At 37.3% G+C, this 21311-nt stretch overlaps 1 protein-coding gene across 3 annotated transcripts in view; it reads left to right on the top strand.

The window, feature by feature from the left end:
• The window catches only part of LOC140730535 (antizyme inhibitor 1-like), a 51774-nt gene that overhangs the window by 22920 nt on the left and 7543 nt on the right, over positions 1-21311 (top strand). For 2 of the 3 annotated variants that reach the window (XM_073051123.1, XM_073051133.1), the window contains 5 exons: positions 1288-1492; positions 13564-13740; positions 13860-14032; positions 16083-16217; positions 19644-19725. In XM_073051123.1, coding sequence (XP_072907224.1) covers positions 1385-1492; positions 13564-13740; positions 13860-14032; positions 16083-16217; positions 19644-19725 — 675 coding nt within the window. In that variant the 5' untranslated portion in view covers positions 1288-1384. The remainder of the gene's footprint in view (positions 1-1287; positions 1493-13563; positions 13741-13859; positions 14033-16082; positions 16218-19643; positions 19726-21311) is intronic. The other variant, XM_073051144.1, reaches the window with a different exon arrangement.

A 21311-nucleotide genomic window follows, 5' to 3' on the forward strand; every position in this document is an offset into this window, starting at 1 on the left:
TATTTCCCTCCATAAATGCTGTCTAATTTACTAAGTTCTTCAAAAGAATTTTGTGTTTTACTCGAATACATTAGCTGAAGTTCAACAAGGTACATGGATATACAATAAATGGGTGAATATCAAGTGGTCTGAAGGAATGGATGAATCTTCAGTCCCAGTCTAATTGCCCTATTATAAGGTAATAGGACTGGCCAATATATGGCATGTAGGATGCTTTCTTCTTTTAGGTTATAGAAGGTGGGATGTGGTTGTTTACCAGCTAAGACAGAATGGAATAAATGGCCACTTGCTGTGACAGACATTGTCCATGATTCTGATTTCTGTTCTCTCCCCACCTATCAATAAATTCAGAATATGTCATTGTTCTGCAAATAGAATATTTGAAATGGACAAAGTTGGTGAGAAACAAAGAGCAAGACCAAAAAGATGGGGACATTGTGATGTTGTTTGAATTGAGTGGCAAAATTAACATTTCAATTTGTGCAACATTAGCTCTCCTTTTCCACCAATGTTGCTTGACTGGTACATTCCCAGTCTTTTTCTGTTTTTATTCAATCTAAAGTGTTTTCATTTTGTTTTCCAACTATAATATTTTTAAAGCTTAACCTTAAAAATAGAAACCATTCAGTGAATCACCGAAGGCATTTAATAATTTGTTGAACTCCCCTGGGAAGCATAATAGACAAATGTAAGCTATTTAATTAACAAAATCACAATTTACATCTGCCAAAGCTTGTCATAAATATATATTTTCACCATCTGCAGTCAGACCTGAAATGTTAGTATGCATGAAAAATATTGCTTGTTGTCTCTGAAAAGTCACATTAAAAAATATTGCCTGTATTTTCAGTTGCTTTTACAAGTGGTAAGGAAAATGTGTGCTTCTGTCAATAACATATTTTTGATGAATTCATCTCTTGATATTTGCAAATATGCTGATTGAGAGACTGTATTGTTTTGTCCACATTCTTTACCCTGGCACATGGTGTAAACATGAATATTCATTGCATAGAAAATAATACCATTGAATAACATGCAATAAACTCTGTATATCTTTTTGAATCTAAACAAATATACAGGTGGAAGTAGCCCATTTGTTGCGGCTCATGGTTAATGAGTAAACATATTTTGAACATTTGAAGTATAATGGGGCAAATGTTACAGGAAATGTGTTGGATAGCTAATACCTTTTAGGTATTTAGATATGTTTTGTTTTGATTCAGTTTCCATTTGTTTAAGAGAAGGCATAAAATCCTTAGTAATCTAAGATCTGGTTTACTTTTACAGTTTGTTGCATATTTTAAAAACCCCGATATTGAAGGCTCGGTGAGGACCTTCACTTGGTGTTTGGTTTAGGAGTGTTGGCTTTGTGGATCACCCCAAAATGAAAGGATTTGTTGAACTTGAAGAAAGCTACCCCTTTGACCTTCTGGAAGAAAAAACCACACTTAATGATGTAATTGACAACCATATTCGTGATCATATGCTTGAGGTAAGAATATTGTAATGCAGTTAAATATATGGATTGGTACTGTACAGAAGAGTAGAACTAGCCTGTGGTCTCACAATCCTGCTCCTTGCTTCATGTTGCTGCAAAGGTTGTTCTTTGAATATCTGTTCAATCCCCTAATACAGTAATATCTATGTTCCTACTACCTTTTCACAAGTGTATTTTCGATCAGTCTTTTTGACGTAGAGAAAAGCATGCCTCATCTCTGTAATTACCCCGTTAGTGTAAGTCTGTAGCCTCTAATTACTGAGGTGTGATGATGCAAATCAATTTACTGGTTTGGAAAACCTGTTCCTTGCTCTGTTGTATCACACACATCTATCTCAATGGAGAGTCTTTATCACATTATTCCTAAAGAGCGCTTTTACTCTAACGGATGTAATACTTGCATCTTCAAAGGTTTTATACAGTTATCAAGCACAATGTAGGTAAGATTGTGAACATTCTTTTTGTATGTAGCGAAAAGCTTGCCTTGTCTCTAATTTCCCCATTTGTGTAAATCCGTTGTAAGTTTAATGCAAAAATAATTTTTTTCGATGTATTGCCAATGTTATGCAATGCTGTGTTGTATTATGTAGAGAATATATACAGTAATAGCTCTGAGCTGTCCCCCAGTACATCCTTGGGTGTGTCGATTGTAAATGCAAATGATGCAATTCACTGTATGTTTCGATATACATGTAATAAATAATTCTGAATCTAATCTGTGAGTGACTGAGTATAGACAGCTTCCAAACTTCTGGTTTGAATGTATTTATTGACGAAGGTAGGAGTGTACTTCTGTAGGAGTGTATTTTAAGTATGGAATTTAAAGCAAAGAGCAAGGGTACATTTAAGGGAAATTAGATAAGTACATAAATGAGAAATGAATAGAAAGATAAAGTATATTACCAGGATTAAATGGAGTAGTTTGAAAGGCATAATAGTTTAATGTTTTAAGCTAGGCAGGTCATTTAACTGTTACAGATTATAAATTTTACATTATCTCTCATGAGGTGGCACCCACAACACTCAAGCCATGTGATAAAAGTACTATCAGTGGATTCAGGTGAATACTTATAATGTGTAGCAAACTATGATCAAGGTGACTTGGAACAATGCTCACTTGTATGGCTGTGATTAAATTTGTTTCAGCTTGAAAAGAGGAAACTTAAGTTTCTAGGTTTTGATGTTTCATTTGCCAGGTTATAGCTATTGATGATAGCAAGCCAGTTAGTGTTGTTATGAGATAAACCTGCAGATGAACAATGGGAGATTTTTTTAAATCTTGGTATAGAACCAGACTATCACCTCTAAAGGTAAAAGATCTATTTAATGTTGTCAATAGAGATGATGCACCGTTTAAAAAGACAAAGAATAGTGTAAATCCAGGAACAGCTATAGAAGGCCATATTTTCAAAAAATGCAAAATTTAAGCACAAGAAATTTGCTACAGATGTCAAAGGTGTCAAGAGTAGTATGAGTGACACATTAACAGTGAAAATCAAGAAACTGAAATGGCAGGCCTCTTGATTTCTCATCGTCAATCTTCATGGTAAAGGAAAGTACGTATATTAAGAGGAATTGGTGAATAAGAAGGTAAACATAAGCATGTCAGTGGAAAGGAAGTAGGTGTCAAAATTGAACATGTATTCACCATAATCATCAAATCCCCTTTTAATTGGGATTGGAAAGTTACGAATGTGGTTTCATCAGGCCTGATTTTGTTGAGCATTGTTCACTGCCTTTACATTTTACCATGTCCATGTTCAGAAAGAAAATACTACTGGCCAAGATCATCCTGAATCTGAATAACAAGGTCCTATCTGGGTGACTCTCAAAAGGTTATATTGATAACTGATCGGTGAGATCCCCTCTGTGCTTTTGCTATCAGTTGTGTTTTTATTTACTTGGATAGCGCAGTCATGGAGCACCTTGTATTCAAATCCAGTGATGGCACAGAAAAAAGGGAATGTAACAAGTAGCAATAGAACAGCATGAAAACATGAAGAGATTAGAGTGATCTGTGGGTGATGGATTTCAGAGCAAGTTAACTCATTTTTGTGCCAAAATAGACATGTGCATTTTATGATGAAAAGCTACAACAGATCATGAAGATGTGGTAAATAGATACATTTTAAAAAATCAGGAGGCTAATGGAACATCCATCTTATGACTGGAAAGTTGTTAGTTTTGTTATAACCACAAAGCTCTGGTTGGATGTCACATGCAATGTGTCATATTTAATACCTCCAATGCAATATTTCAGTTTGCTGATAGCACCGCTGATGTTGGCTGAATGAAAAGTGTGTGTAGTTTTTAATTGATTCTATTGTACTTCTACTGTAAATGCCTACTGCAAAATGGATCACGGTAGTATAGTATATATGTTTGATAATAAGCTTACTTTGAACATGAAATTCTGTGCACAGTTCTCGCACTACGCTTCTGAAACGAAATTGGCCTTGACAGGTAATATAGGTTGATCAGAATATTATACTGATGGGGTTCAACTGACGATTGCTTATAAAAATGAAACTTGTATCTTTTGGATTATTGTGATTTAAGTAATCATTTGACTAAGGTTCTTGAGATTTTGAAGCAATTGTCAGGTAAGATGGAAAGAACTGTCCATTTGTGGGAAGCCAAAGTTAAAACCAAATTTAAGCTATTGAACAGAGTAGTCAGAAAACATTTGTTCACATGAACAGTGATGGAAATGTGGGATAATCCTTTGAAGTTATATATACCAACTTAATTTTAAATCTGATATTGTTAATTGCTGGATTAATGAACAGGTGGGTAGAGTTAGGTTATAAATTGCCCAAGATCTTGTTGAATTGTACTACAAGTTTGAAATTAATAACCTGTTTCTGTTTGACTGCATCTTTTGTGATTTGAGTTTCAGACTTACCAAACAATATCAAATGCTAGCCAGTTAATACAAATTACTTAGACACATTTCCTTCAGCTTTAAATTTGTAATACGTTTTTAAAAATGAACCAGCCATATTTAGCTTTGTAAGTGTGATTAATTGCTTAACTGGAGTACTGAAAATACAGCAAAGAGCTTATTCTCTCTATGTTCTTTCTTGAACTTAGAAGGTAGCCTTGGATTTTGTGGATCAATGTCATCTAAGTCATATGTGGCTTTCAACTACTTACAGCTTTCCATTGTGAACTTTATGTTGGGGTTTTCAAGCTATATGCTAATACTCGAGAAACTCAAAAACTGTTTTTAAAAAAAGACAACATAGGCTTTTGCAGAAGACAAATGTTAAGCAACAGTTTTGATTACCATTGGGGCATTTGTGCGGAGGCCGTAGCATGTCACCAGAGGTTTTATTTCCACAAATCTTGAAGGTCATCTCCAGGATGTTGAGGGTCAATGAGATCAGGGGTGCAGGTTGACAGGACCTGCGGACAACATTATACAGACATTTGTAAGATTTAGTGCAGGAGTTTGAATTATCTCGACAACAAATGGGAGAGGTTAGCAGACCATGGCAACTTTTCCACATAAAGAGGCTATTAAATCCATTGGGTTCATCTCAGCTCAACAGTGAACTCCAATAATGCTTATTTCTCTACATCTGCAATATATTTAATCTCACTTGCCTATAAATACTTACTTGATTAATTTGCCACTTATTTACACTAACAGGTAATTTACAGTACCCAGTTAACCTAGGCTTTTGTGGTGTGGGAGGAAATTGCAACACATGGTGGAAACATGGTCAATGTGCAAACTCCACATAGACAGCTTGGGGTCAAATCTGAATCATAGAGTCTTAAGGCACATTTCATGCCATTCTTCCTCCCCCACAACAAAACAAGTTAATTATTTATTGGTTTTAATTTTAACACAGTGGCATGGTTGGTAGAGTTGCTGCTTCACAGCTCCAGTCACTTGGCTTCATCTGACCTTGGGTGCTCTCTGCAGTTTGCATGCTCTTCCTGAGGCTTTTTCCTCCATGTGCTGGTTTTCTACAACTTTTCAAAGATGCTTGGATTGGGAGGGTTGATTGGGAGATACATTGATTGGTTGCAGTATGAAGATTAGTAATAGAATCTAGGCAAGAATTAGACCATAAGAAACATTCTCTCAATATCCACTCTATGTAGGCCTTTCAATATTTGTTAGGTTTCAATAAGATTCTTCCCTCTCCCCCCCCCCCCTCCATTCTTTTAAACCCCAATAGTACAGGCCCAGAACCATTAAACGTTCCTGATATCTTAACCCTGTCATGCCCAGGTCATTCTCATAAACCTCTTTTAGACTCTCTCCAATGCAGCCTATTTTTTCTCAGATAAGAGGCCCAAAAACTGCTCTCAGAACTCCAAATATAGCCTTATAAAGCCTCAGCATAACATCCATGCTTTTATCTTCTAGTCCTCTCAAAATAAATGATAACATTGCATTTATCTTCCTTACTGCTGTCTTAACCTGCAAGTTAACATATAGGGCAGGGGTGTCAAACTCATTTTAGGTCACGGGCCGGATTGAGCAAAATGCAGCTTCATGTGGGCCGGATCAGTCGGATGCATGCGAACGCAGCTTTCGTTGCCTCCGTTTTTTCAGCCTGCTCTCATGTGTCTCAGTCTCTGCTATAACGACAAAGTGTTTCACTTTACAAATTCCGTTTCTTATGAAGAAAACTGCCGAGCAAGACTGCAGAATAAACACTAAAAATCCTGAAAACCTGGTACCTGAATAAACTCAGCATTAGCCATATCATACGCCATAGGCGCTTCGATTACTGGGGCCAGCTTTAATAGTAATTACCGTAGATTCCGGACTACAGAACGCACCTGATTAAAAGCCGCTGGCTCTAATTTTAGAAAGAAAATCAATTTTTTACTTGTACAGGCCGCACCGGATTTTCGGCCGCAGGTGTCCCACGTTGTAATATGAGATATTTACACAGAAAGATATTACACGTGAGGATTTTTTAACTTTTAATTAAATCCATATGGTAACGTAAACAAATACATATTGCAAATGCTTTTTTTCGAACCGTGCCTGTAACGCGGCTACTTTTAAATATACGTTGCGTATACTTTTTTACTGAACAACATTTCAATATCTCCTAACGACTGGTAAAAAATATATATACTGCAGCCTACCAGGAAAAGTTATTGATCGCCTTTAACTTAAAAGCAGCGTTCGCTCAGATCCAAAGCCGCTCGCGTAAAGCTGCTCCCCCCCGCCGTCCCGTTTATCGCAAACTGGCATTTTTCCCACAAGACGCGGCGAAACCGGGTGTGACGTCATAGCATCCCGGGATGTAGTACAGAAAACAAATATAGTTAAAACTCTTCTAACTTTAACTAGAAAATGAATTACTAAGCGAAAATATTATAAACTAAATAACTGCCATAAAGGCAGCACAATGCTTTTCTTCGAGTGTTTTCCATGTTGATGAGGGTGAGTACAAATGACTGATTTACAATAATTTAATTGTGAAAGTGCGCTTGATTTATCGTACAATTTCATTGGACCTCTGTGAACTACTCATCAATTTTATTGGTCTACTGTTACGAGGCAAAATGTTTTTGGCGGCATGAAAAAAATCATGTATTAGCCGCTCCGTATTAAAGGCCGCAGAGTTCAAAGCTGTTCAAAATGTGGGAAAAAAGTAGCGGCTTAAAATCTGGAATCTACGGTAGATATTATCTCGCAGGCCAAAGATAATTCCACCACGGGCCGGATTTGGCCCGCGGGCCTTGAGTTTGACATATATGATATAGGAGATCTTGCACTAGGATTCTTAAGTCCCTTTGCACCTCTGATTTTGATTTTGCTACCCATATAGGAAATAGTCTAGATTAGTGTTGGGATAATGTGAATGGGTGCTTGCTGATTGGCACAAACTGAGCGGATCAAAGCCTTTGTTCTATAAACACAAAGTACACTGCAGGTGCTGTGGTCAAAGCAGCACGTACAACAAGCTGGAGGAACTCAGCAGGTCGGGCAGCATCTGTGGAATGTTTAACCCTGTTTCCACGGATGCTGCCCGACCTACTGAGTTCCTCCTGCTTGTTGTATGTGTAGCCTTAGTTCTATGCTGTGTTCCTCTCTGACCTTGTGGTTCTCCTCAAAAGGGTTTATCATTCCTTAACCCCCTAAATTTCAAAACTTCAGCCATTGTTTAAATAATTTTTTCTGGTACTTTAACCTTTGAAATATAAATATTCTGGTAAATCTGCATTGCACACCCTCCATGGCCAATATAGCCTTTCATAACTATGGTGCATGAGAAACTGAGAATCTCTTTGATTATCTTAATGGGTAAATAGATTTTTCAAAGGTTCATTTTATTATCAAAGTATGCATTTACAATACAACTGATATTTGTCTTTACTAGATAGCCGTGAAATACACACGAAAAGAAACAAAACTTGCAGACCCCAGAATTTCTCACTTCCTCCCCCGCAGAAAAAAACACTGTCAATAGCAACAAAAGCAACAAATCACCCTTAAGATTCAAAAGGAGATGCCAGCTTATAGATACTGATGAAGCTCGTGCAGAGGAAACAATGGGGGCTTAAAAATTGCTGTGTTTTAAAGTGAACTTTTTAAGGTTCAAGGTTCTCTATTTCCTACGAAGTTATTTCCATCAATGGATAGATATGTGACAGAGGACAAGAATTTAGGAAAATGAATCATCATGTTCCAGCCAGTTGCATAAACTTGGCACATGTGCTGGCCTCCCACTTAAACCAGCATGCTATAGACACAGAGAGCCTGCTGAACTAATCCTCTGTACTAAAACATTGACCTTCAAAAACACCTCTCACTTTGGTCTGTTAGCTGCTACAATGTTTAAACTATCCAGTAACAGTCGCACTCGAGTCAAAGTTCAAAGTAAATTTATTGAAGTTTGTATGACACTGTGCTAGCCTGAGATTAATTTTCTTGTGGGCATTCAGAAAAAACAAAGAAATGCAATAGAATTTATGAAAAACTACACAAAGACGAGACAAACAATGTGCAAAAGGAAAACTGCAAATACAAAAAACCATAATAAATAAAGAGAAACTGACTTTTTAAAAATCTAAAGTGTATTAAAGTACTAGAAATTGAGATAAAACACGTGAACTGGTTGCATAGATTTTCCCTTTCATATTTTTGTTAACCCCTAAAACTGAATAGGGTCATGTTTTTCTAGCTAGCTTTCCTTAGTTTAAACTTGGGCTCTTTAGTCTCAGAGAAAGGGGAGTCTAGCAGCAGAGTGGATCCTGGAAATTGGGAGTGAGGTGAAGAGTGACTGTTAAATCCAGAACCGCTCGTTAAAGGTAGACAAAATCCAAGATAATGAAAGCAGTATTGCTGTTGGAAAGATACAGGTATGATACATTGAATGATGACTTGCACTGTAAAATGCCAAATTAGTACTGTAACACTTTTTTATGATACACTGACTACAGTGTCATTAGCAATGATTGGCTGATAGGCTATTCAATGTTAATCTTAACATTATTGTGGAACTAGTCTCTTGGAATTCTGTGCTAGAGTTTGCAGAGTATTTCACTATTCTGGATATCCTGGTTTGAGAGCTGGTAATTTTCAGTATCATTCATTGCTGTCTTCCATACGACACAAATGAACACCTACAGATAGTAACAGTGAATTAACAGCCTTCACAAATTATTGATTTTAGTATGTGTTTATTGATGAAGAATAGAGTGTTAACAAAATCACTTAAAATGAATCTCTGAGTTCTATATAGTGACCTACATTGAATTTAAAAGTCACTCATCTCAATTCTAGATGGACCACCCCAGAAGATTTTTGGAAAAGTATCGCCAGAGTTAACTTAATACTATCTATAGTTTTGCATGGGAGGCACTGGTGAATTGGGCAGATGGATTACACACAGCATGAGCAATGTGCTCCACTTTATTCTGGGTTAATTTGGAGGTTTTAATTAGATATAAAATTAATAGTTGTGTGGTTTACTGTGCACCGTAAAGAAGCTCTAAATGTAACTTAAACATGAATGAAACCTTGTTAGAATATTTGGGTTGCTTGGCCTGGAGTGAGTTTCATGAGTTCCGAGCTAACTGTTTAAATGTTGCAGTCAGCATAAGAACATCAGAGCCTGCAGATAAATGTTAATTGTGTTGGAGTCATGAGAGCTAGGGCTACAAATAACATGGATGACAGTGAGGGAAGAGTAAGAGGGACTGTGACTTAAAGCCTCAACAAATACCCCAGAGGACAAGAGAGGTGGATTAAATTGGTCACCAGCTGTGGTTATATCGTTTTTTGCCATTTGTTAATCTTAGCCTCTGTCCTTAAATGTATTTTTTTTAAATTTGGCATATTCTGACTTGTGCTAGTATCGATTGAACGTAGACATTTTAGGTTTCAAGAAAAACTTACTGTAGTGTTCACAGAAGTCTTCAGTCTCTCAGTGCTGCGGTTGAAGGTTCCTACCTGCTTCAGAAGAGCATCAATCATACCAGTGCCCAAGAAGAATACAGCGAGCTACCTTAATGGGTATCACCTGTAGCAGTCATATGTACTGAGGAAGTGCTTTGTGAGGTTGGTCGTGGCTGGTATTAATTCCTGTCTAAGCAAGGACCAGTTCAGAGATTTTGCAAATAATATTTGATCCATATCAGAGGAACTATAGCTATGAGGAGAGACTTATATATTTCACAGAGTTGTGGAAGTCAAAGGAAATGTGAAAATGATTTTATTTTTAAAGAATAATCTTTGTGGATTAGGTAAGGTGAACTAGCAAGACTTCTGTTTCAGGGTTCAAAAGGGTTAATAAGGTAATCACTGAGGAAAGAAAATGGAGGAAAGCTACAGAAAATGGAATACTTTCTTCGATTTATTGGCTGGAGAAGTTGGATGAATATTTGAATCTGGGACTATAAGGTTTTAGAAATTATTCTCTGTCACTCCAGCAAAGAGTGTGAACACAGCATTATAAACAGGTTTGTGGTGATGTAGATTAGAGGGGAATAGATGATTATGAACTCAACTTTGGTTTATTTTAAGCATTTTGGTGCAATTTGTTCTTACAGAATTCATGCTGGGGGAGAAAAATACAAAATGTGAAACAACAAATTTTGTCAATTTTAGTCAGTACAATGTGGTATTAATTTGGATGTGATGTTGCAATGTCAATTGGATCGGCCGTTACAGTCAAGTCACTTTGTCACATCCTATGTACAGACATTTGAATGCATTGCTGTTGAGCTCTTTATCAGCGAGGAATTTTCCCTGATATTCTGCATTGTAGGGAGCCATGGTAGACATGGAAAGCTCTTTAATCCATTGGTCTTCGCACCGTTTCCACTGAGTCACCATGTTTTAACCTATTAACCCCCTTCCCCCAAACACCTACACCAGCTTTCTCCTGTAAGCCCTATACCCTTTCCTGAAATATCTCTACTTTCTAGATCCTTTCCTAATTCATGAGTCTTGCAGATAAAATGTGTGGCAGTGCTGTACTCTCATATGCCCATAGACTGGAGAAGGCGTGACTTGCTCGGGACCATTGTGGATAACTTCACTCACCACAACAGTAAACTGATTCCGCATCCTATAGACACTCTTTCAAGGACTCTATAACTTATGTTCTCAATATTCTTTATTGTACTTTGTGTCTTCTTTTGCACATTGGTTGCTTGTCAGTCTTCGCTTGCATATAGTTTTAATAAATTCTATTGTATTTCTCAGACATCCCACCCTGCAAAAACTCATTTCAGAGAGATAGCACCATCAGTTTGCGGTAGACTCCCAGGAGAGGTGGGATGTCTGCAATAGAGTAGCTCCTTAGCAGCTAGCTGGATAGTTTAAATAACATTAGCTATGCTAATGAACAAATGACACCTGTTAAACTCACCTCAACATGTCTTACATTTTAACCCACCATGGGCAATAGAAAAGTCACTGTTGCAAACAGTGCAGCGAGCAACACTGTCATTATTTTTGACCCCTATTAGGCAGGGGTATACCTTAGTGTAGTCTGGGGTGAAGTACATTTTATATTTTTTTGGAATGCTCTGTCATGGTGCTGTCTCTCGCTCTCTCGCTCCCTCTCTTTCTCTCTCGCTCTCAAAAAAATCAATTTTCGGGATATTATATGTAATTTGCGGGCATCAGGGAGCGGCTATCAGTATGCGGGAAACTTCCGGGAGAGGTGGGATGTCTGATTTCTTTACTTTCCTGTAAATGCCTACAAGAAAATGAATCTCAAAGTAGGATATAGTAACGTGTACTTTGATAATACATTGGGTACTTTGACCCAGTCAACATGGTGACATGGCATAGTAGTTAGCACAATGCTTTACAGTACATGCAACCCAGGTTCAATCTCGCCTCTGTCTGTAAGGAATTTGTATGTTCTCCCCGTGACTGTGTGGATTTTCTCCAGATGCTCTGGTTTCCTCCCACAGTCCAAAGACGTACTATTTAGTTGGTTAATTAGTCATTGTAAATTGTCCCATGATTAGACTAGGACTAAATTGGGTGATTGCTGGGTGGCGTGGCTTGAAAGTTCAGAAGGGCCTATTCTGTACTATATCTCAATAAATAAATAAAAATTATTTAATTATCTATATCCAAATCTCTTTCCTCCATAGCATTGAGTGACTAAAACTAAATTTTTTGCAAAATCTGTTGTTACTGTTTGACAATCCTCGTCTTGTGTAGAATGTTGAACTTGGCTGTTGAATAAAAGAATTGGGTCACTTGCTCATCACCGATAAAATGGCTTAAAATGAAAACCATAACATTCTGTAGGAATTCATATCCACATAACATGGGATTCAAAGGGAAAAGAAATGAACAGTTCTGAAAATTGTGGCATGAATTTTTCTCTGGGAATGTGATCCCCTCTCCCTCTCTCCCCCCCCCCCCCCCCCTCAATAATATGGTACAGTATCTGTGACTTTACTAAATATATAGAGGAGAGGGGAGACTCACTGCATGGGCAACTGCCGGTCTTCCATACAACCTTGCCCAGGCCTGTGGCCTGGAGAGGGCACAGATCCATGGTCTCACGAAACTAACGGATGCCACACTAATATATAGGTGCCCTTTGCAGTTCCATTCTTAAAAAAAAGTAATTTGATTAGGGAAAATACATGCTAAAAGAATTATTTAAACCCATTTGTTTCTATGTTGGAGTTTTTAATATATCGTTTGTGACAGCTTAAAAGTCTGTAAATTTTGTAAGACACCAAAATGTCATACTTATTTGATGCATTCTGATTTGTTCCACAACAGCTTTTCTGAGAAATTGTTTGCATGTAAAATGGTAGAAACACCCTCAGGAGTGGAGAATATTTTCTTAGGAAACTGTCGGAACGTGAATTGCAGCCATATATGCATGAGCAAAATATCACTCATGCATATTTTGAGAAGAGCAGACTTTATTCCATGTCTCAAAGCTTTGGGTCATAGTTGTAAAATGGTGTAAGATAGAATTTCCATAACTCAAATGGCCTGTCTTTGACTCAAAATCCAGACGTTTCTATTTAATGTAAATATGCTAAATTATTTTTGCTTTTTTTAGATGCTTTTCCTTTTATATTAATGTTTATTATTTTTGCTTTCATTTTCTCTTGTGAAAGAAAAGTAATTCTATAGAGATGCAGTTCTTGGTCATTTTTGGCAGATTGAAAATTGGGAACAATATAATTTAGACAAACTGGTCTCTGTCTGATTTAAACACTCTGCACACAAAAAAATAACTGGCTAACCAAGTAAAAGGTATCCAAGTTAGAAGTCTTTACATAACCCTCCCCCCCTTTATTTTTCATTAATGTTGGTAACTGTGAATGGTCCCAGTAGACAATTTAAAAAGGATTTTACTAGAATTTGACATTTACACCTTCATTTTAAGAGGATTGCCAGATAGGATTCAGGTTGGTTATAAAAGCCGATCAAATTTGGTTGTGATAATCTTGTTTATGGTCAAGTTTCTGCAGAAGATGAAGTAATCAAGGTTTAGAGAATCTTATTTTCTATAACTGTTGCTGCTAAAAAGATAACTGAAACCATATTTTCAGAGTCCATTTGAAACTAATATTTTTATAATCAATTTTAGCAAACTGAAAGGAATGCCTTTTTTGTTGCTGATCTTGGGAATGTTATGAAGAAAAACATTCGATGGCAGAACGTGATGACGCACGTGAAACCATTTTACTCTGTCAAGTGTAACAGCAGTCAATCTGTAATTGAAGTCCTGGCAGCTCTTGGAACAGGTTTTGCCTGTGCAAACAAGGTGACTGTTGCTATAGTTTGAGTTTGCATTCTCTCATTTTTATTTCGTAGTTCTGAAATGTTCTTTAAATTAAACGAGCACAGATACTTTACTCAGATCTTGTGTATTTTCTCACACAGAATGAAATAACACTTGTGCAAAACTTGGGCGTAACACCTGACAATATCATCTATATAAATCCATGCAAGCAGGTCTCCCAGATTAAGTATGCAGCCAGAAAGGGAATAAATATCATGAGTTGTGATAACGAGGCTGAACTTCTGAAAATTGCACGTAACCATCCCAGTGCTAAGTAAGTGTATAATGCTAGCTAAAATACTCATTAGCATGTTCTGTAACAGAAACAAGAATTTTTTTTCCTCCTTGTACTGCTATTAAGCAATATATATCATTGTAAAATCTTTAATATATTTATAATGTTGATTGTTCAGGGAGTTGCTAGTTTAGGAATTAACCTGTGTCACCTTAAATTAAAACTGGGTCATAAATTCCTTAAAATATCCATCTGATTTAAGTACAAGCACAAATAGAATACAGCATATGAACAGGCCCTTTGGCCCACAGTCAAATGGCTAACTAAACTTCTGCCTACACAGTCTATACCCCTCCATTTTCCTCAGATTCATGTGTCTGTCTAAGCATCTATTAAAAGTTCCAAATGTATTTGCCTCTACCATCACCCCAGGCAGCCTCCCCTCTCTCCTGACGTGCCTCCCCCACCCCACCTCCTTGAGCATTACCAGATAATGCTTTATACACCCAAGACCCTCAACATTTACCAAATAACATCTTTTTTTTAGATACTTTTCCTTTTATGTTAATGTTTTACGTATAAACATTGATATTTTGCAATAAATATATACATCCAAAACCTCTTTGGGTCCTGCTGAATAAGATAATTTCAGGTCTTGCAGAGCATTGTATTTCTTGGTAAAAGACACATTATCTTGTCTTGATTTATACATTTTAAAAACTGAACCCTCTGCATTATGTTTGGAAAATATATCACTATTTTACCCAAGGGGCCAATTTATTTAGACATTACTTGTCAGAAAGTTTGGCAATAATTGTCACTAAAAAGGCTTGAATAGATGCAAGGCAATTTGTTTAGATGCCACTCCACCCAAGAGTGTCCCAGGTCACGTGATGAGTTTATGTATTTGGTAGTCACAAACAGTAGAAATGTTGTCAGTGCCACAATTCAGGAACTGAATGTCCTCGTGCAGTACTTGCCAATCTGCTACTCTACTGTTTCTCTCTGAAGTCACTCACTGCCAAGTTGCATGTTTCCTAAAGGTGACAGCAGCCTTCTGAATATGAAACTAGGAGAGCAGAAGACACGTGCTAACTGTATTATTATGTTCATCCCTATGAAAATTAAGTAAAAGTTAAATATGTGTCATGAAAGTAAATTGATTGGACTTTGACTTCAAAATAGCTTTAAGAAATGCTGCACCATAAAATTTACCTGTTTCCCTAGATGTCCTTGACACTTCTGTAGATGATATGTAGTAGATGTGTTTCAGAACTGGATAATAGATTGTTCTGCTATACTCCATATGCTACCAGGAATTGTACTTTTAGCCTAGAAAGTTTTATAACATTACAATCTGATGAGAAAGGATCTGTCACGCTTTCACAATAACATTCAGAGTAATAAACAGAGTAGCTGAAATTATGAAGGGGCATGCTCCACCTCTCATTCCCCCGCCCAAACCAAAGGTGAAGTTCCAAGACAAGATACCAGAAGGCATTTAGCATCAAAGTTGATGTTCATTACTTATGTCAAGCCTGCACAACACAGCGGCTTGTTTTCCTTGCCCATTCTACACGTTCATACCTTCAATCAGGAGTTTTGATTGGAATGGAATATTTCACCTCATGCTCATATTTCAAGATACTAATGATCCCTTATATTGCCACCTTAGTCAAGATATTGTATAATAATTTAGTGCTGAGTGAGTTGTACTGAGTTGTTAGATCAGTAATAGAATAACTAACAACTTTTTGTTAATTGGTAAACTTAAGTCAGCTAATCAATTAAGTGCACTATTGTTCTTATTGTCTTTTGTTACAGTATCCAGTCAACTCTTGATGAATCATTCAGTCTTGGCTTGCTACATATTTATTCTCCTCCCTGTCCTTTACATGTAGCTACATGCCGAGACCCTAATCATCAGTTTTCTCTCCTGCGCAGGATTTGTTTTCATTTAGGTTCACATTCGGAGCTTGGAAGTGGGAGCTTCTGCCAACATAATCTTCATCATACTTCTGAAAGTCTTCAAGCTACAAATATGATGATATAAACCAACTGTGCCCCAATCATCTTCCTCTTCTCTTAGGCTCTTGGTAGACATTGCAACTGCAGTTTCAAATGAAGAAAATGAGATGGGTATGAAGTTTGGAGCTACATTGAAGGATTGCAGGCACCTTTTGGAATCTGCCAAAGAACTAGGGATTCAGGTGGTTGGTGTAAGGTGAGCAGAATTAAAAATCTAATAATGAACTGTATTGGATCGATTGTGCATGCAGCCGATTGATTGTGCAGTGAATCGATGGGGCCTCCTATGTGCAGAGCTTTCTCTTTTGTGCGTGGGCTTTCAAAGTCGCATGCTTTCATCTTGGTGGGCTCAGTTGATTGCTTCCACACTAAGTTGGCCAGTGTATGATATTACTAATGACTCAGTAAAAACGTTCAATCATTTCTACTGCGTTGTTGTTCTTGGTCCATGCACAAGTAACAAATACTACAAAATTCTGGTAAGACGTCATGAAACTGAGCCATGTGCTATGCTTGCTTATTTAAAATCAAACAATGATCTGTTAAATGTATAGCACATTCCTGATTTATACAGATATTCTGATCTGTGCTTCTCGCCCATGACATAAAAATTGTTTTTCCACGCGGAACATAAAATGCGCAGCAAATTTCTTGGTATTTAAATCTGTGTGGGAATTCTGGTTGCACAGAAGGAAAAATTGGATAGCTTTTCACTGCATATTTTAAAATACCTGTGAGATCTTTCTGGCTTCCAGCTTCCATCAGCATTTCCACAATTTCTTGAAATATAGTGTCAATGGCATAATTAGCAGTGAGGAGGAACAGAGGGATCTTGGGGTCCTCGTCCATGGATCCCTTAAATTTGCCACACTGGTTGATAAGGCTGTTAAGAAGGCATATCGTGTGTTGGTCTTCATTAGTCAGGATTGAATTCAAGAGCCACAAGTCATTGTCACAGCACTTTAAAACCCTGTTTAGATTATACTTAGAATAATCCATTCTGGTCGCCTCATTACAGGAGGGATGTAGAAGCTTTAGAGCAGGTGCAGGGAAGATTTACCAGGTTGCTACTTGGATTAGACAGCATGTTTTATGAAGATGGGTTGAGCAAGTTCGGGCTTTTCTTTTTAGAGCAAAGGAGAATGAGAGGCAACTTGATAGAGGTGGACAAGATGATAAGAGGCATAGATCAAGTGGATAGCCAGAGACTTTTTTTGCCAGGGCAGAAATAGATAATACTAGGGGCATAACTTTAAGATTGGAGGAAAGTATGGGGGGGGTGGGTATCAGAAGTAGGCAGAATGGTGAGTGTGTCAGACACACTGCCAGGGGTGATGATTTAAGAAACTCTAAGGTAGGCACATGGAAGACAGAAAAATGGGGGGCTTAGTAGTAGTACAAAGCAAGGGTTCAATTGATCTTGGAGTGGGTTAAAAGGTCAGCACAACATCATGGGCAAAAGGACCTGTTCTGTGCTGTAGTATTCTAGAATATGTTCTATGCTCCTGGATGACTTCTGTGGGATTGTAAATTACTTTTCCAATCACATGAACTTGAACATTCCAAGTTTGTAGGTTGGCAAAAGCACGTGTTCACCATGCATTCCAGTCTACAGGTTAATTGACTATTATGCTTTATATTGTAGTTTTTAATTTTAAGTAGTCACTCATCTTCTAAGTGAAATTTTGTCTTTGTATTGACAATATTTTTTAAAAATACATTATTTCCCTCCCATTTTAATCTGATCATCCTTGCCATAACAAAAATTGGAGCATGCATTCAGGAAAATGAGTTTAGAGAAATTAATATAACAGAGACGGGAAAATACCGAACAGTTGTGCATGATTATGGGAAGCCCCATAGTTTATTCATTCACTCCGTGTATGCTGAGGGATTGTCACTGAGATAAGTCATCTTAATTAAATGTGTAATCAAAAACACTCTGATTTTGGTAAAATGGGATATAACCACTGTAGTTCAAAATAGAAATATTTTGAACAATATATTTTGGTCAACATAAAAAAAAATGTAATTGTATTTACGCCATGCAGTTTGAGTTATAAAATTACAATAAAGAACTTCATAGTCATTGTTATCCTTTCTAACGTGGATCTCATATGCTAGCCAGTAGTACAATATCAGTAGTTGGGATGTGGGCCAGTAGCATCTAGAGTTGGGATTCAGATTTTGGGATGTTAACGCAGGATCAGGAATGCTTGTATTTTTCACCTTGACAACACAGTCTGAAACTTGCACAGAAACTGTTGCATCCATGTAGGAGAGCTACTGCGGTGGCAATGGAGGTGTCCTTGTTTTTATTTTGTTGTTTATCTACTCTGTTACCCTATCACCATTGAATAATTTAAACACGACCTTTTAGCTTATGCATTTTCTAATTAAGTCTGTGTTTTGTGTTGTAGTACATGCTTTAGCTGGAATATAAATGTTGATGCTTCATTACTCAGCCAAGTGCATAAAAGCATGCAGACGTGGTCAAGAGGTTCAGTTGTTGTTCAGACCAAACACCAAAATGGGGAAAAAATGTGATTTAAGTGACTTTAACCATGGAATAAGTGCTAGACAGGGTAAACAGAGAACAGTACAGCCCAGGAACGGCCAGTTGGCCCACAATTTTGCCGAACCAGTTAAATTAGTAATCAATAGCAGTTTGGGTGATCTGGGATTTTCACACACAAGTCTCTATAGTTTACAAAAAATGATGCTGAAAAACAAAAACATCCAGTGAGCAAGAGACATTAAAATGCTGGAGAAACTTAGCAGGTCAGGCAGCATCTCTGGAAATGAATAAACAATGACATTTTGGACTGCGACCCTTCATCCAGTGAATGGCGGTTCTGTGCAGAATAGCATCTCAGAATTTGCAATATGTTGAGCGCACTCAATGGCCACTATATTAGGTGCATGAGCTGTCTAATAAAGTGGCCACTGTATGTGCTTAATATCTGGTGATGCTCCAAAAGCGGCTTTGGCTTCGTAGCATCATTTATATCTATGTAAATGCTTTGGTGAAATTTTTAGGTTTTTTTATTACTAACAATGGTATAAATGTGACAACTTTAATCCTTTATTTTATTAGACAAAACTCTTAAATACAAAATGTTACCATTTCTTCTGGCCATTTAAGCGTTCAATATTTTGTTTTATTTTCATACGCAGCTCTGATAGACAAGGCAGTTGAATTTAGATAACTTTAATTCCTATGCTATATAATTAAATCACAATGATTTAAAGTTAATAAGTTAAATAACAAAATACAAACAGAATGCGGGAAATACTCAGATCTGGCAACATCTATGGAAAGCATAATGAACAGTTTCAGGTTAAAAACTCTGTCATTACCAAGAAAGTGAAAACAAGTTTTCAGTTTCAGGAGATGGGAGAGGAATGGGTAGGACAAAAATCTCTAAATTAAGGCCAGATCAATTCAGGCTACTTTAGAAACTTAATGTTTTAAAAATGTTACATGTGGGCTTAAAAAATTAGAAACATCTAAGTTATTCATTGTTAAATCTGATTAAAGAGAGGCTTGTAAGATGAGTAAATGACCGGTACTAAGTGCCAGTGAATCCAGAATATTATATATATTTATTATTTTCAACAGATTTCATGTTTCAAATCCAAAAAGCAATATAGAGACTTACCTGCACGCTTTATCTGATGCTCGTTGTATCTTTGATATGGGTGTAAGTATCATGTTAATTTGTGGATTCTTTACCATCTTATATTAACAAGATACAGTCTGAAGTGTGATGTTTTTACTGTGCAGAGTTAGAATCATAGAACAGCAGCATATAAACAGGCAATTGACCCATCTAGTCCATGCCTAACCATTTAAACTGCCTAGTCCCATCGACCTGTACCTGGACCTTAGCCCTCCTTACCCCTCCCATCCATGTACCTATCCAAAATTCTCTTAAGCATCGAAATCAAAATCACATCCACCACTTGCGTTGGCAGCTCATTTCACACTCTCACCACCCTCTGAGTGAAGAAGCTTTCCCTCGTTTTCCTTTAAGCATTTCACCTCTTATCCTTAATCCCTGACCTCTAGTTGTAACCTCACCAACCTCAGTGGAAAAAGCTTGCCACTATACCCTATCTATACCTCTCATAATGTTGTATACTTCTATCAAATCTCCGCTCAATGTTCTATGTTCCAGGGAATAAAGCTCTAACCTCTTCAATCTTTCCTTATAATTCAGGTCCTCCAGTCCCAGCCTTGTACGCTTTTTTTTGTACTATTTCATTCTTTTTTAAATCTTTCCTGTAGGTAAGTGACCAAAAATGCACACAATACTTCAAATTAGGCCTTACCAACATCTTGTACAACTTCGACATAACATAAAACCTCCTGTACTCAATACTTTGATCTATAAAGACTAATGTGCCAAAAGCTTTCTCTACGACCCTGTCTCCCTGAGATGCGGTTTTCAATTAACTATGAACCTGTATTCCCAGATCCCTTTCCTCTTCTTCACTCATCACATCTGACTGCATTAAATTCCATCTGCCATTTTTCTGTCAATTTTTCCAGCTGGTGTCCAGATCTTATTGCAAGCTTTGATAGTCTACCTTGCTGTCTACTACACCCCCAGTCTTGGTGTCATCTGCAAATCTGCTGATCCAGTTAACCACATTATCATCCAGATGGTTGATAATAAACAACAACAGACCTTGCACCAATCCCTGCAGCATTCCACTAGCCACAGGCCTCCAGTCAGAAAGGCATCCATCAACAACCACTCTCTAGCTTCTCTTGCAAAGCCAGTATCTAATCCAATTTACTACCTCATCTTGAATGCCAAGTGACTGAACCTTCTCGACAAACATCCCAAGCAGGACCTTGTCAAATGCCTTGCTGAAGTCCATGTAGACAACATCCACTGCCTTACTTTCATCAACTTTCCTGGTAACTTTCTTAAAAAACTTTATAAGATTGGTTAGACATGACCTACCACACACAATGCCATGCTGACTCTCCCTAATCAGTCCCTGCCTATCCAAATCTTCATTTATCTGGTCCCTTATGAATACCTTACAAAAACTTCCCCACTACTGGTGTCAGGCTCACTGGCCTATAATTTTCCTGGTTTTTCTGGGGAGGGGGTCTGGGATTGTTATTGTTGCTGTTCTTTTTATGCAGTGACAGGATGGGGGATTCAGATGTCTGAGTTTTGTTTCTTTTACTTTTTCATGTGTATTTCATGGCTATCTTGAGGAGACAAGGTGTCAGAGTTGTACATGTATACTTTGACAATAAAATAAACCT

The sequence above is a fragment of the Hemitrygon akajei genome, chromosome 1 (assembly GCF_048418815.1).
Source record: "Hemitrygon akajei chromosome 1, sHemAka1.3, whole genome shotgun sequence".
Taxonomy (NCBI): domain Eukaryota; kingdom Metazoa; phylum Chordata; class Chondrichthyes; order Myliobatiformes; family Dasyatidae; genus Hemitrygon; species Hemitrygon akajei.